The sequence below is a fragment of the Miniopterus schreibersii genome (assembly GCF_964146895.1).
Source record: "Miniopterus schreibersii genome assembly, chromosome: 1".
Lineage (NCBI taxonomy): Eukaryota > Metazoa > Chordata > Mammalia > Chiroptera > Miniopteridae > Miniopterus > Miniopterus schreibersii.
The window spans coordinates 122,934,910-122,952,200 of NC_138101.1; the positions used below are offsets into that span (position 1 = coordinate 122,934,910).

Sequence of the window (17,291 nt, forward strand, 5' to 3'; positions counted from 1 at the left end):
CTTCTTCAGTTGCCATTTCCGGAAATCTACTCATGTTCACTAGATCAAATGCCCCAAACTTTCCTTGTTTATAGCCATTTGGTGAAGTCTAGGTGATTCCAGTGAAACCAGGAACCTGGCATTTGGTGGGAAAATAAAAGAGATTGATCTTGAAATAGTTTAGAATGCCAGGTACAATTTTCTATTCATAGTACCATCAGGCTGTGTCAGTGGGAATATAATGCATTTATTCTTTTTTCAACAAATCTTTACCGAGCACCAATTATGTGACAAGTCCTGTATTTAGCCCCTGGGATACACCAGTAAATTAAACAGACAAAAGCCCCTGTCCAGTCCTCATGAAGCTGACACTCTAGTGGGAGAAACTGAGAATAAATAAAACAAGCAGGTAAACTGTAAAGCTTGTTTGAAGGGGATAAGTTCTATAAAGAAAAATAAAACAGGCAGAAAGGGTAGATAGCACTAAGGTGAGAGTGTTGCAATTTTAAATAAAAGAGAGGTGAGATCAAGCTCACTGAGAGGGTAACATTGGTGCAGAGTTTAAAGAGGTGAGTAGTGATCCACGGGGTATGTGGAGGAGAGGATCCTAGATAAGACACAGCAAGTGTAAAGGCTCTGGGGTGGGAGTGTGCCTGGTCCAAGGAACAAGGTCAGTGGGGCAAGAGGAGAGTGAACCAAGGAAAGAGTAGTAAGAGATTCACATTGCCTGGGGCCTTTGAAGGGGCTTTGGTTTTGCTCTGGGGGGGATGGGAGAACATGGGAAGGTTGGGAGCAGAGGAGTCACATGACCCACCTTTTATTTTAATAGGACTACTCCGTCACTGCATTGGGAGTAGAATGTAGGGAAACTAGTTAGGAGGCTATCACAATGGTTCAAGCGAGATATGATCAAGGCTTGGACCAGGGTAACAGAGATGAATAAGTGACAGAGAGAACCCCAGTTACATGCTTTCTAAGCTTCTGATCTGAGTGGCGGGAAAGATGCAGTCGCTATTAACTGATCTGGAGAATATTGTGGGTGGAGCAAGTTTGTGGAGGGAGAAGCAGGAGTTCATCTTGAACGTGCTAATCACGACATCCAAGCGGAGATGGTGAGCAGTACGATGCTTCCCAGTGGCCTGACTGGCTCTCTCTATGAGAACACAAGTCAAACAACATTCAAGAGCAGAGGTTTGGGAGTCAAGTAGATCTGGGTTCTTATCCCCACTCCACTGCTTACCAGCTGTTTGACTAGTAGGAAAACTGCATAACTTCTCTGGGTCTTCATGTACTTGTCTATAAAATAAAAAGAGTAGACTCTTTGAATGGGAAAACAGATGTAAAGCATTTAGCACAATGATTGCTGTTTTTGTTTCTGAAGTTTCTCTCAATAGACTCAGTTTTATTAGAAGTCCACCAGGGGGCACCTCAAGAAATTAATGTGGAGCCCACTGTAGTAACTGGCGGCCATGAAGGTAATGCATTTCCAAATGTGACGTGTACTTTGGAAGTAGTCTGCTCAGTGCTCTTAGTGAGCAACATCGTTGACCTCAAACACGCATGAATTGGTTGTAGCAGAATTCCAGAACAGGGTGTGAATTCCTAACGCACTGGCTCACACACTTAGGTGAGGTTCCATTTGTGAAGGACATCTCTGAATTCTGAGGCTATCTGTCCCAGCTGCGGTCATATATAGCTCTGCAGCTAGGGCAAGCTATTAAATCATGTTACTTACAACAATGTACTAACTCATTTCCATAAGCACTTGTAAGAGAGCTGGCATAAACATACATCTCTATTCTGGCAGGGATGCTTTAGAATTAATTTGCTCACCTCTGTGCCAGCGGTTTTTCATGGTGTATAAACAGCTAACACATGGTTAAGACAGAATTCAAACCCAAAGATTGTGGCTCCAGCCCACTAATCATATTGCCTTTACTTATAGGTAGCATAGAATTAATGCTAAATACCAGATAAAGAACAGGAGTGGCCATTGTCAAGCAATTTATAACCTGGATTAAATATGGTAATCATGTCAATAATAGATATTCTATTCAGTTAAAATCATACAACTCATTCAGACTATTAATATGGGACTGAGTCATATCTGTGTATACATGGATCTATATACATATGTGTGTATGAATATGTATATACAGGGATGGGCAAAAGTAGGTTTACAGTTGTGTCATTCTTTTGCGTTAATAAAGTCATTATGATAATCATACTCTGCATGTCTGTTTCTATGAGAACTACTGTAATCTACTTTTTCCCACACCCTATATGTATATACATTTCTTATTTGAATATAAGTATATTCAATATAATGTTGATTGAGTGTTACTATGTGCTAATATAATGCAATGTGAAAGGCAACATCTTTCAAGTATTGCAGGCAGGAGCAATATCAAGATTTTGTCTGCCATCTCAGAGAACAATTCTTAGAGAAAACTGTCTTAGTTGAGTTGGGGATAATGGGACTGAATCAACACTTGACCCTAGAAAAATGTGTTTAGTTTAGTGTTGAGAACAAAACATATTGAACGAATGAGTGAGTAAATAAATAAATGATAATTGCTTCATGATGGGAAAAACAGAAATTAAAAATGGAGGTAAGGAAAAAGGGATTGGTGAGAGGATTAGGATGATTAGAATGGAGAAGACTTTCTTCAGCGGGGCTTATCAGAGGACTTTTATTTTTAATTGATTCAAGAGAGAGAGAGGAAAGGGGAGAAAGAGAAAGAAACATTGGTTCATTCTTCCACCCATCTATGCGTTTATTGGTTGCTTCTTGTATGTGCCCTGACCGGATCCAAAACTTTGGTGTATCAGGACAACGCTCCAAACAACTGAGCTACCCAGCCAGGGCAGGAGGACTTTTTGACTCCATGACCAGGTTCTCTTTCCCTCTTTTCCTCTTTCCTGGCTTCCATTCAGTCCCTTTTTTTTTTTTTTTAGTTCTATCTTTGTAGTTGTCAACCACATGAGTGAATGACTGCTCTTAGGATTCTTTTTTCCTAGTGGAAATGAGTTCACTATAATAAGCAAGGTAATCTACTGTCACTGAAAATTAATACACTTTTGCATAGTTAGTTCTAAATAAGTCTCTTCATTTATAGATTAATGGAGCAATGGACACCACACTCTACCCACTTTGGTTGCTTCTCAAATATCTTTTTTGCTTGTTCTTTCCTTGGCATTTTCCATCAAGGTTCTGGTTCTTATATCACGCTAATGCCTTCCTTGGGCTGAACTGTGCAGCATGTTCAGTGCACAGAGGACCCTGCCAACTTTCCAGGGAATGGAGCCATAGACCTACCTCCTAAGTGATACTGACAGCTAAACTAATTATTTGTGTCTTAGAAAATCAAAGTTGTAGTTTATTTTAGACATATCAACAAAGTTTAATTGTCATGGTAAAATCATACTGAAAGTTCAGTTAAACACGTGTGTTCCGGAAAACTTTAAAGAAATCCTTCATATAGCATATAATGAAAGTGGTATGGTTTGGGGTAGCAAATGTATTCGAGGACCATATGCAGAAACTTAATTGAATTAATTCTCTGAACTGAAAATAATAGCTATATTTTTTTGTGCCTGAAGACCTGATATGAGTTGAAGCAGGGAAAACTTGTTAGTTTTATGTTAGAATGTTAGCTAAAACTTGAATTATGTTGCACTTCCTTGAAGTTCCATTGATTCTTTTAAAGAGAATCTGTGTCACTTTTTAAGCTGCTTTTCTTTCTCTCCTTTGAAGGATACACAGTTTTCCCTCTCTTCTTTGCCTAAATGAAAATGGCCCAAGATGCATGTAATTTTGAGAGCTTCAGATTGCAGATCCTACATAATTCAAATAACAGAGCCATGAAACCTCACTCTTTCATTTTGATTTTGTGAATCAGTGTAAATGATGTCAGGATAATGCCCTAAAGGTTTGGTGTCAGGGCCAGAATTCTGCCCTGGGATACACAACCCATTGAGCTATGGCAGCCGTGCACATAACCCAGGGCTGAGAGCCACCCTCACTGTTTTAATTACAGAGCTACAGCATGTGGGTAAGAAACTTGGATTTGACAACAGCAGAAGAAAGAGGATATTGTATGCCTTCAATCAGCTTTGTATTAGGAGACCCTTAAAGGGAAAATTATGTGAAAGAAAGGAGGAAGAAAACAAACTAGCAAGATCCCTATTTCAATATAATTTGGAGAAAATGACTGATTTGGGTTGGTCATGATGCCAGAACAGATGACTCAAGGCTTCCAAACAAGAAATGGAAATCAGGAGGATGCCTGAAGCCTGAAAAAAGAGCAAATTGTGAAGATATGATTGACTGTAAGGCTTCAAAATCAACTGTACCAAGATGAGCTTGGATCATTGCCCAGAACAGAACTGAATGGTGATGTTCATTTAGGTCCTGACTGTTGAAACAAAATAAAATGTAGTAATTGTGCTCTGTTGGGTACACAGACGTGTTAATGCCTTCCAATTTCCCCAACTGGAGATCTGGTGTCACTTTCCCTGTCGCTCCTATTTCATGCTTCACCGGTGAGTATTATTGCTGCTCTGGACGCTTGCTGAACGCCAGGCTTTTGGCAAAGAAGTGGGATCCAGGTGAAAGCATCCTCTCATGCTGCATGTGAGTGTGCTGCAGGTGGCTTGGAAAATGGCTTTGAAACTTGGAAATTATTTCTCTGATTGGCCTTTCCAGGCTCGGATGATGTGCATCTCGATCTGGCAGTTAGTGTGATGGTTGCTGGACCTAGGCTATGAATCTTAGCAGTTTGGGCCCCAAAGCCCTTCTCCAACAACCAGGGAAAGTTTTGGTTTCCATGGGCAGCAGATTTGTACATTGATCTTTTTCTCTCTTATGTGGGAAGATAATTTATTCATGGATTCCTGATACTCATTTCTCAGGAATCTATCAGTTGAGTTTTATAAACTTTCTGAGGGACAGCAGGGTATGAGTCCCCCTAAAGGTCTTTGTGAAGCAGCTACAGTTGCCCCTCCTCCTGGGGCTGTGATGAGGAGAAGATTCCCTCTTGTTGCTTCTCACCCCAACACCCTGCTGACCAGCTGGCCTGGAGGAGCCCTCCAACTCTACGGTACACATGACTTCCAAACAAAGCTTTTCTACATTCTAAATTAAGAAAAGAACAGCAAAACCAACTCAGAGGAGGGAAAGGAGGGACAGACAGCACATGTAATTTTTCTGCTCCTTTTTGGTTTCTGCGCCTGAGTCCAATATTGACTCTTCCGTCTATTCACTATTTACCAAAATCTTCAGAGTTCAGTGGCTGACTTAAGGCAAGTAACTTTTTTTTTTCAGCCATCCAAATGGACTAAAGATGTTGTCAGGTACAAAATGTTTAATTAAGGATATCTCTAGCCTCTTCGGATGCCTACAATTTGGAACTTAAACAAGGTAACCTAAGATCAGAGCCTGCTAATGAGAGCCAGCAGGAAGGCTTCCTCAAGGGTTTGACTGGCTGTAAATGAACCACCAAGATGGGACACAAACTTGAACTCAAAGGAAATTCCACATTTCCTTGCTTCATACAATCAACATCTTTCCATTGATTGGTCTATGATCTTGGAGCCACCCAATATGTTAAATAGCTTCACACTGTAAAGTGAAGATGGGGGAAATGAGGGGTAAAATTATTTCGTGAGGTTTGGCACAAATCTGTATTTCAAATAATCTGTGTGTGAGCTGCGTCTTTGAGAACACGTGCAGTGCAGTTTGATCTTCATTTTATAGAGGTACATAAGTAATACAAGGTCTGTTTTGATTATACAATTAAAAACAAATGTGATCCAATATTGTAGTGCTCTGTGCCTACTTATGTTTCTGAACAACTCTCATTAGTATATGAACCATTGTGATCTAATGGCTTTAGAGACCTGAAACCCCACCGTCATATTTGTTTCTGAGCTTCTCCACGTTCCATCTGAGGTATGGGGCTCCCACAGGTAATCATCCTAGTGGAATAGGGTTTTAGTGTGTGGTGGGCTCCTCAAAGAAATCATCTAAAACCATTTTTAAAATGGTTCTTACAGTCTCCCCCTAAAAGCTTTGTTTAACATTTAACAACTATCTTTGCTATGATTATTATTTAAGAATTGTGACTTAAGACTTTTTCAGAAATGGAGTGTTAAAGGCTATTTGTATCAGAATATTTTTAGCTGTAGGTTAATAGAAGACAGTTGAAAGCTCAAATAGTAAATATTTGTTTTTAATTTCACATAATCATACATTCGGAGGTGGGATACCAAGACTGGTTAATTCATTCCCCAAGGTTCAGGTCCTTTCCATCTTTCTGCTGGCCATCCTGTATTGTGGGCAATACAGTGCACAGGCCCTTCATGCAGCTAGGACAACATCCAGCAAAGAAGAGGGACTTTTCTTCCCATGTGCCTTTTTCTTACAGCATACATTCCTCCCCCATGATGGTCTCATGGGCCAAGTTTGGGTCATATGCTAATGTATGTGACAGGTTCCACTAGAAAAGGAATGGGACCACCATGATGGGCTTGAAAAATTCTGCTTCATCCCCTGGACTGGAGAAGGGCTTTCTTCCCAGCATAGGGGATGATGAATACCTGCATCTGCACCCTAGGAATCAAGGAGGTTAAAGGGGTATCTGTTAGGTGAGCAACGAACAGAGCTCTCCACTGACTTCTTGGATAAAAGTTTTTATTTTAATATTTAGTATTAGTATTTCAGTGTCTTATCATGTTATTGAAGCATTGTCTTTCTCCCACACTGACAGAATTATCCCGGTGTGCCTCTAAGGGCAAAAGTTATCCTAGGTTTATCTTAGGGACTCCTTTTTTTCTCTCATTCTGATCCAACTAGAAAATATTTAATCAACAACTGAAAAGCTTTAAAAAAAAATGATCTTTTTCATCTCAGCCCAAATCTATCAGTTATGCGTGTAGTGTTTCACATTACTTTAGAACAGAATTGAGTGGAATGGAATAGAAACCTGATTTTTAGTTGCCATTTCTGCTTCCTCCTAAAATAAGAAGTGACAAGACATTTTTTGCAACAGAAGTAACTTTTCAAAAGTGTTTATAAAAGTAGCTTTATTTCAAGAAAAACTGCAATACAGTGTAGCCCAGTAGTCAAGGACATGGACTGTGAGGACAATGAACTTAATTTGAGTCGCTGTATCTTATTTGGCAGTGATGTGATGATGTGATGTGATGATGTGATGTGATGTGATGTGATGTGATGTGATGTGATGTGATGTGATGTGATGATGTGATGTGGTGATGTGATGATGTGATGTGATGTGATGTGATGTGATGTGATGTGATGTGATGTGATGTGATGATGTGATGTTGAGGCTTCACTTTATTTTGATGTTCAAAATAAAGAACATCATCATACCTACTTCAAAGGCTTGTTGTGGGAGTTGAATAAGATTAAAATATGTCCATTTGCCTTCATATATTTATTCTTAACAGAGTGGCTAGTATGTAGTAAGCATTCAACAAATTTTGGCTATTTTTACTTATAACAATATCAACAAAAGTATATAAACATCCAAGTTAACATTTCCCTACACATGATAGTTAAAATCAAACTCATTGCTTTCAGAAGAAACAACTTTGAGAAACAAAACATGAGGGTTGCTATATAGTTTATACTTCAATATATGGGAGGTCTGGCATTGGTTCTTGTGCCTCTTCCAAAGAGCTCTCCAACTGGCTTGATGTGGATCAAAACTTGAAACCAGAGTGGTGGCTTTACTTTCTTTTCAGGAAAAGAACTGCCATGAATGCTACATAAACATTAGGACCCCCTTTCTGTTGATCCAGCAAGGGTCAATCTGCTTCTTGAGAAGTAAGCCGTCTGAAGCATGTCGATATGGGTGTCACAAATCTCTTAACTTCCCTAGTTATTGTCCCGGTAAGCTAAGTGTTCTGTATTTCAAGCCAATACTACATGGGTGCAGAAAAATTTGGCAGAATGAACAGTGCATGTGGATCTAAATGTCAGTTCTTCAGCAGACAAAAATGTATGTTCTTCATAAAACATTACAATTCCGTCTTGTTTCTCAGAATCTGTATGTCATACTTTACATTAGAAAAACTTTCAGTAATTTTCTAATCAAGTCAGAAAAATAGCTCATCAGCTTGAGCTTTTGCCTACATTCTCATGTTCAGATTTAGGGTGTGTCTCTTCTGATTGGCCCAAGGACCCATGTAAATTGACAAAAAGTGCCTTCATGTGAGAGGGACATGGAACTGAGGTACTGCAGGTGCCAGGAGGTTTCCTTTTTGAATCTAGAACTTTTGGTTGTAAGTAGTAAACCCAACTCAAACTTATTTAAGTAAAAAATGAAGTGTATATTAAATGTAACTGGGTATCTCAAGGAACCAAAAGCAAAGGAAAATGCCAATATTCAAGAAGTGTTGAGATGTAACTGGGCTTAAATAAATCCTGGCAGCAGAGTCAGACTCACAGTACCAGGGTTTCTCTTTGTCACCTTGTGTCTCTGTTTCCTTGAATGGTAGCTTCTTTCTATTTTATCAATGCACATTGACTTCCTTCAAATAACAGAAAACTGCCTTTGATTTTCTAGCTTTATAGAGCTTCAACCACACAGAGCAAGACCGGCTTTTTTAGTTCTAATTCCAAAATCCTGGAGGGGGAACTCAGCTAGGTCTAATTTGGATCAGATTAACTGGGTCAAAGAGACGAGATACCATTTGGATCCATTTGGTGAGGCGCTCAATCAACCACTGCCTATAAGCAATACTAATCTGTTGGTTCCCATGGTTAAAAATAAATGTGGTGGGGCAGTTCTTACCAGAAGTGTTGCCAGCCTGACTATTCCAGAGATGTTCACTATTGCATGAATATCTGTGAATACATTGCAAGGAAGTAGGTAGTTCTAGCTTCCCATTTGCCAGCAAAGACTGCCTATGGTCTTTGAGAATTTCCCCGTTAAGCTATCCATTCATTGTTAGAAAGTTCAGGATGGTGGGATGGCTGGAGGCGGTGGGGGAGGGGGGGGGGATGATTGCACATGAAAGGAACTGAGCAGGGAGAAGGGAAGAAGAGCGCATCAAGGAAGCATTGCCAACATGAAGCAGAGGGCTCTGGACCTCCCAGATCTTTTCAGATTAAATCCTTATGGTTCTCCCAGCTGCCTTTCTTCCCTCCTACCTTACACCTCTTTTTAATATTTTCTCCCATCATTTTTTAAATGAAGACCTTCTGTGTTACTTATAAGACTTCTGTCCTCCAGAGAAGCAGTGCTCTACTTTAGGCAAAAGTTTGAAGTAAAGCAGAGTCTGTCTCTTCGGAAAAGTATTTTCCCATGTTCTCTTGTTCTTTTTCTTAAAATAACAAAACCTGAGGGTTGTAGGAGACCAACCTGGAAGGCCAGCAAGTCCATCTATTACTGTGTGTATCCCATTTCTGGCATCCATGACAAGTGGTCATTCAGACTGCTTGACCACACACCATAAACGGGCACTCACCGCTTTTCAAGAGAGCCCAGTCTATCTCTAGATATTAAGACTACTTCCTTGTATTAAGCTCCTACTGGGACAAAAATATGTCTCTCCTTGTTGCTTGCACCTGTTGCTCCTAGTTCTACCACCTGGAAACAAACAAGTCTAATCTCTTTCCCACACACTCCCCTTCCAAGAGATCCATTATGTTATTATCATGTTTCTCCCTATGATCTTTCCTCTTCAGGCTGAGCAACTGTTCTTCCCGTAACTGTTCTCTGTCATGTGGAATTTCAAGTACCTCGATTAACCAGGACACTCTGTTCTAGAAGCTTTAGTTACTTAAATGTCCCTAACTCCACCCCTTCCATAACCAGGCATAATTTTCCAGATGTGGAAAAACCAGCACAGAAAGAAAAGAACTAATAATCCCCTTCATTACGAACGTAGAACTTCAGGAAAACCACATTTATCTTTTGGGAAGACCGAACCTATGCTTAGTCACTCTCATACTGAAAAGTATATAATAATTAATCTATAAAGAAATTTAAATGCTAAAGAGTGGTGGTACTTAAATTTTACAAGTGAATTTCAGGCATCAGTAATTGGAAGGAGGGGGGGTGGGAGGAATTTGTGAATTCTCATAGTTCTTCAAAGCACATGTTTGCTTTACTTCTGCTAGTACTATCCACTCACTGAAAAATAGTGGGCAGAGTGAATCCACAGCAGGGCCTCATCTGATTCCTTTCTCCTTCTCCATGAAATTCATATGCCTCACAAACATTTGTGTTCGAGTTATACACACACGCATGCACACATGCACATGCACACGTATGCACAGTCTGGGGTGAGCACTCTAACAGACACCCATCCCTCAAGGAGCTAACAGCTTAAAAGCTGTAAGACAAGCCTTTTGCTCCCCTCACTGAAGGGTGCCGTGTAAGCCAGTTCATTAAGGAGGAACAAGAGGTCACCATGTTGGATTGGGTAGCACAGTAGGTTAGTCTGAATAAATTCTTAACTTTCTTGCTCCAGAAGCACAGCTAGAAGCAAAACCCAATTTGAAGAAGTTGGAGTGAAGCTTGAGGGGTCAATCAAAGAATCTCCAGCCCCATGTAAATTGGCCATCCTACCATCCCAACATAGGGACACACCGAGTCCTGCCCTTATCTATAGTCATTTATAGGTTCATCAGGAAAACTGATTATTTTGAAAATAATGCAGGATATTCTCTTCTATTTATGTATTTCCATGTTTAAAATGAGGGTGTGGCATGCATATATATACATAAAGATTTCACATCAGACAAATTTAAAACTTTGAGTCTTAAAATCTAATATGAAATAAGTGGTAACTTTTTATAAATATTATCATATCTACTCATTATTTTTTCTGAAAACATCTGAATATGTTTCAAGCTCCTCAACATTGGCAACAATAACTGTCCAGACCCTGTGAAATTGCATATCAGCAAGGGAGTTTGACATTCCTCTTGTCAGCAACATATGTCCCTGACCTACTCTATGTCCTACTCCATCTCTATTAAGGAAGTTAAAAAATTATAACAAATCAGGACAAGCTCAGGAGCCCAAGTCCCATGGCCAAAGAGCTTCTTAGGTCCCTTGTGTTAGTAAAGCTAAAATTGAGATTTTAATCGCCTTGTTAACCTTAGAAAGTTTGCGTCTAGTGGGCTCAGGTATAACCCTAACCTCATTTAGTTACCATAAGGGAGGAAATGCAAGACTATAAATAGCTTGAAGCTACCTACCACACAACTAAGAAAGTAAATTCAAGATTCTTTATATTGAGGAGAATCAACTTCATCTTTAAGGTACAACTCATGTTGTATTTAGCAACTTACCTAAGAGATTCCAGTCTCCTTGTCATTTATTCTTCTTCTGAACAATGTTAATAAATGCAGTATTCATAATCTCTTTACTTTAGAATTAAAACAAAAGAAGAGCTTTGGGCAGTGAGGCTCAGTTGGTTGGGCATCATCCTGTGCACCGAAAGGCTCCTGGTTCAATTCCCCTCAGGGCACTTGCCCAGGTTTCAGGCTTGATTCCCCAGTAGGGGGCTTGCAGGAGGCAGGGATCAATGTTTCACTCTCACACTGATGTTTCTCTCTCTCTCTCCCTCTCCCTCCTCTCTCTCTAAAAGTCAATTTAAAAAATCTTTTAAAAATAATAAAACAATGGAGGACTTCAAAATTGGTGGCTACATTGAATAATTGGGAATACTTTAAGATTAGTTGCTTTATCTATAAACAGAGACAAAATTTCCTGTTTTCTAATTTCTTTATATAAAATATTTTATTTCTCCAACAGGTTGTTTGGTTTTTACAAGGGAATTCTACCACCCATATTGGCTGAAACACCAAAAAGAGCCGTGAAGGTAAGTAGTGTATGCCTTCCCACCAAGAGAAAATAGACTACAGTGATAACCTCAGTGTTAAAACATCCCACAACAACCTGTGGGATATGAATGTGAATTAAACATAGATAATAAGATTGTTAATGCAGAAATTATAGCATGATTTTTATTATAATTAGACTTGATGAATCAAATTTTGGCTTGTGGAGTTTTTTTCCAGGTAAAGACACTCCCTTCTAATGAGGGAAATTATATAAAAAGCACAGAGGTAAATGAAATTCATGTAGTCAAAACACAGCAACCACAAAGTAGCTTGGACTTTTTCTCAAAGCAATTCATGAATTTTCCTACAAAGCAATAATTATTATTAAAGAAAAAGAGTCCAGCCTGTGTTGCTCAGTGGTTGAGCATCACCCCTGAACCAGGAGGTCACGGTTCAATTCCCCGTCAGGGCACATGGCTGGTTGCAGACTCGGTCCCCAGTAGGGGGTATGCAGGAGGCAGCCGATCAGTGACTCTCTCATCACTGATGTTTCTCTCTCTCTCTCCTTCTCCCTCTCTCTGAAATCAATAAAAACATATTTCTTTTAAAAAAAAGACTGCTGTTAAAAAAAAGGGGGGGGGGAGAGAGGGGAGAGACAGAAAAGCCTCTCTCTTTAAATCATTCCCATTTTAGGAACAGAGCAAAATAATACACTATATTTTCTTGATATGATTCTCACATAACACATTTATTTGGCATGCTAACTTCATTATCCCAATCCTCTGTTAAAATTTTCTATTCTGGTTTTTATAAAATTATTACTTCCATTACCCTGCTTCCATCTTCTCAACCACATAACTATGGAGTTTATGTGCTACTTACCAGTTCAGTATCTGGATAGGAACACAGAGGTCTGGCAGGACCTCCGAGGGAGGAAGAACTAATCTGATCACTTTTTTATATGTTCTCTCAGACAAAAGTCTTCATCACAGTGACTCTGACTGGCACTGACCCCCACACTCCCACCGCTGACAACACTAAATATGGCTTTGTCTTTCTATAGTAAGGATAATATAAACTTACGCTGAAAGACTTCCTTTCCAGCTAATGACACAAAGCTCTTTTTCACATACATTACTCAATTCATATTCCCGATATTCCTGAAAGGGGCAGCTTATATACTTTTACTCAGCAAGTTAAGAGGGTAACTAGATTCAAATTTTTGATAAAAATACCACATATATACAGAGACACCAAACTTTTACATTATGTCAAAATAGTAACTTAATAGAATTTAATTCAGGTCTAGAATTCAGAAAACAAGCTTTAAAACACACTTTCTCTATAAATTCATGCTCTTTGTTGCCATAGTTTCTGTGATTTTTATACTATTACCTCAATACAAATTTCATTATGAGGATCTGAATCTCAGTGGAGAAGCTGGAAAAAGTTCACCAAAATACACAAGAGGGCTGAACTGAATTATGAAATGGCTTCACTTGATAAAAGATTGCCCAAATAAACAAACAGCAGAGTTCCTGTCCAAAAGGAAAGTCACTTTGTCTCCATGGAATAATATATTCATTTGTTCAGTATTTTACATGTATAAATAAAGTAAATTATAATTAAAGATTTTCCTGGAATACTTTTCCTTAATACTATACATTGGAGACCAGTTAAACTTTAAGAGGATTATGGTTTATCAATGTTGAACAGTCTTTTACAGAAGAAAAAAAAAGTTGAGCTTTACAAAACTGAGCCTCTATTCAAAAGAAAGCAATGCTCCCTGCCAGAACAATGGTTAACAGATGAACTTTTGGGCAACTGGCTATGGTATATGTGTCCCAGACATCTTGTTTCAAGTAGTTGTTACCTTAAAATTATTGAGACATATGGTAAGTATGTTGGCTTTTTAAAGTATAACTTGGAGTTAAAAGTGTATCTTTGCCAGATGGATAGCACTATTTTTTCAACACAGTTTATGAAAACATTCACTTTATAGATATTTATCTTAGAACTTGTGAGGAAAGCAATCATCTGATTGTAACAATTTCATACATCATAAACTGCTTCATTGCATGTCATCAAAGTTTACTTCAGAACAAATATTCACAGACCTTACCATATATCTGTGCATGTGTATATACACACACATGCACACATATACACATATATGGTCTATGAATACTTCATACATATATGGATGTGGATATGGATTGTCCTTTGTACTGACATGTCAGTTACAATCATTACTATAATCAGAAACAATGTTCAGTCTTTTCTGTACTTTTTTCTTTGAAATAAGATTCATCATTAAAATAATAAGACTCATTGATGCTAAATAAATGAAACCTCCTCTTTTAAAAATTAAGACAAATAGTATTTCAGTTAGCAAAAGGACATGGAAACCTCGAAAGAGACCAGCTGGTTCCTCAGAAATGGGAGGCGCTGTGTTCCAGGTTCCAGGGTCTAGTCTTGAGCATCACAGTTCTAGAAACACCATATTTCCGTGACCAGACTCTCAAGGACTACCCATTGCTAACCAAGTTCATGAGAGACTATAAATTGTGAAGGCTATTTGCTAACCACTGTCCCTATACCTGTTATAGTGTCTACACATAGCAGATGTTCAATGGACATTACATGAGTAAATGAAATATATAGAAAGAAAAACAGAAAGAAGATTTATGGGTTTATAACAGGAGACATTCCTGTCCTGTTCCCCAAAATTCCCACATCTCTTATTCAGAATTTCTTGAAGGCCAAGACTTCCATTTCCAGCCAACATGGAATAACAGGGACCAGATTTACTCCCCTGCCTGAAACAGCAACAACAAGAAATGAACAAATATGAAAGCACAATTTTAAGACACCGACATCAGACAAGGAAGGATAGAAAGATGGGAAACAGAGATGAGCTCTATGGATTGCTCCACTCACTGCCTTGAAAGAGTTTCCAGGCCCAGGGGCAGGCTATAAGGCAGAAATATAGACAGAGCCCAGTGGATTCCCGGGGTTGAGAAGGAGCTGAGAGGCTGGGGAGGGCAAGGCGGCTAGAGTTCACTGGACAAAGTACCAGAGAAGAGAGAGCCGCACACAGAGAGAACTCCGAAGATCTGCAGAGGGACCCGTTGAGTTTTTAGCTGAGAACTGACCAGTGCCTGCATGTAAGGAAACTAGCAAGGCCTGAGAAAGAGCCGTCCAGTGAATTAGAGGGAACAGTGCTCCTAGACACACAAGGCTGAGAACAGTACCTGTTCCTACCAGCCAAACCTGAGGCTTCAAAATGCACAAGGCATCGAATGGAGTACTCAGAAGGGGTTTGCCTTCCTAGTAATGTAATGACAGAAAGTCAGAAAAACCCACACACACATCTTTACACCAGAAGGGAACAAGTAGTGACGCCTTTTGTGTAGTCCCTCATCTCCCAGAACTTCCCTGAACCCAGTGAGGAACCCTTAGAGCAGTGGTGCCAAAATGTGGGTCGGGAACCATGGGCCATGAAATCAGTTTAATGAGTCACTAGATGTAGTGGGTCTTGACCAGAAATTGTTTTAATGCAATAGAATAGAAACAGTTACACATAGTAAAGAGGTAAATATTGTTTTATAATGATGCTTTGTTTCAGTTATAAATACACAAGCACTGTGTACATGCATGTGAGTACATGCATCTGTGTTGGGCAAATATTTTTTTATGTAGATTGTGGTAAAAAAAAAGTTTGAAATCTGCCTTGAGGCACTCTGGGCTCCCAGGGTGAGGAAAGGCAAGGAGACTTCAGCAGCAAGAAAACTCCAGGGCAGAGAATCTCTCTCCAAACCACTAAGGATCACAGCTCAGCAGCGAGCAAGTATAGTACTGTGGTTAAGAGCACACACAGACCTAGGAGCTAGAATTAGGGGGAATCTCAGTTTTTCCACTCACTAACTACAGGACATATATCTAGAAAATGGGAATCACGGCTGTATTAGAACTGTGACCTGATGATGTTTAATGGATTAAACGCAGGAGCACATGTTAAGACCTTAGCCTGTTTCCTGGACCACAGGAGGCTCTCCTGAGTGATACAAATACATAACTAAGGCATTTAGGTTCCTTCAGTAGCCAAAGTGAAGACAGGAATGGAAACTAAAATTTTCTGAAAGTGTCCTATGTGCCAAGCATGTCAGGAAATTTTACTTAAATGCTCTTATTTAAGGACTGCTCTAAAAGGTGAGTTTTGTATTCTTGAGGGTTAGAAAGGCCAGGGAACTCACCCATGCTTTCACAGCTAAGTAGTATAACCAGGATTCAGGCCCAGGATTGCTCCTGTCAAAATCCCAGCAAGGTAATTGTCAAAAACAGTTACCTTGATGACCATAAAAGGGAAGAAAAAATAAACTATCTTTAAAGCTCAAAACTATAATGCATTTCCTTCCATGGTTAATGGTTTCTAGTGCATCTCTCATCAAAACAGTGGTGGTCCCTGGTGGGATTACTGTAACACAGGGTATAGTTTCAGGGTTATCACCATCCACTGCAATGTTAGATCAAGAAGGCAGGGATTCTCTTTGTTTACTGCTACATCCCCAGTGCCTATTAGAACACAGAAGGCATCTAATAAAATATTTGTTGAATGAGTAAATGAATGAATCCCATTTCTAGAAAAGTCTACAACATAGTTAATCTAAAGAAGCATAACACAAAAATAGTTCATGGGTCTTTAAAAGAATGAAAATCTATCTGGCCATGTAATGACTCTTGGGATACCCAAAGACTCATTTGAGGCACGTCTGCACCACAGAACTACCTCTTTCTAACAGTAGAGTATTATTTGATCCCCCAAATCTATATTTTTTTCTTGCTTCATTTTACTGGGTTAAAAAGTATTAGAGTAGAAGACATGTGATCACAAAATACCCATGCCATTTCTGGGGTCTCGAGAAACAGACTAGCAGAACCTAAGAGAGTACCTTATCAGAGCCCCTTGTGGCTACCTAACAGAGTGCCCAGGAGCAAAACACCATGTTCAAGCAGAGTTGTTACCCAAAAAGGTTAGAGAGAAAAATGTATTTGGGGTATGTTATACAAAGTGATTGATTTGATTTGTCTCGCTAGAAACTCATTTTCACAAAAATTGTATTAAACATCATCTACTGAAGGAAACAACAAAATCTTCATCATCATCACATTTTAAAGGAAGGAACAAGCAGCTCTTTTCTGCTCAGGTGGAGGACAGTCCGGCTTTAAGCAGGGATAGACTAAATGACATCATTGGGTCCTTTTCTAGTTGATAATGACACCCTCATCATCACTGAGTATTGGGAAATTTCATGGAACAGTAGAGATACACAGCAATACAAATGTACATTGAAGCTGAGAAGTGGATGTCTTTTTCAAATCAGTTAGATAATTAGGCATTCACTCGGAAGGCAATTCATAGAGAAAACAGAGGAGACCAAAGATTTCAGGTCTTTATGCCTATAATTTTGAATCACTGCCATACAAA

General features: G+C 39.2%; 1 protein-coding gene across 3 annotated transcripts in view; it reads left to right on the plus strand.

The window, feature by feature from the left end:
- SLC25A21 (solute carrier family 25 member 21) overlaps window positions 1-17,291 on the plus strand; it is a 462,844-nt gene that overhangs the window by 400,062 nt on the left and 45,491 nt on the right. For all 3 annotated transcript variants that reach the window (XM_081155130.1, XM_081155129.1, XM_081155131.1), the window contains exon 4: window positions 11,775-11,841. In XM_081155130.1, the coding sequence (XP_081011256.1) occupies window positions 11,775-11,841 (67 nt within the window). The remainder of the gene's footprint in view (window positions 1-11,774; window positions 11,842-17,291) is intronic.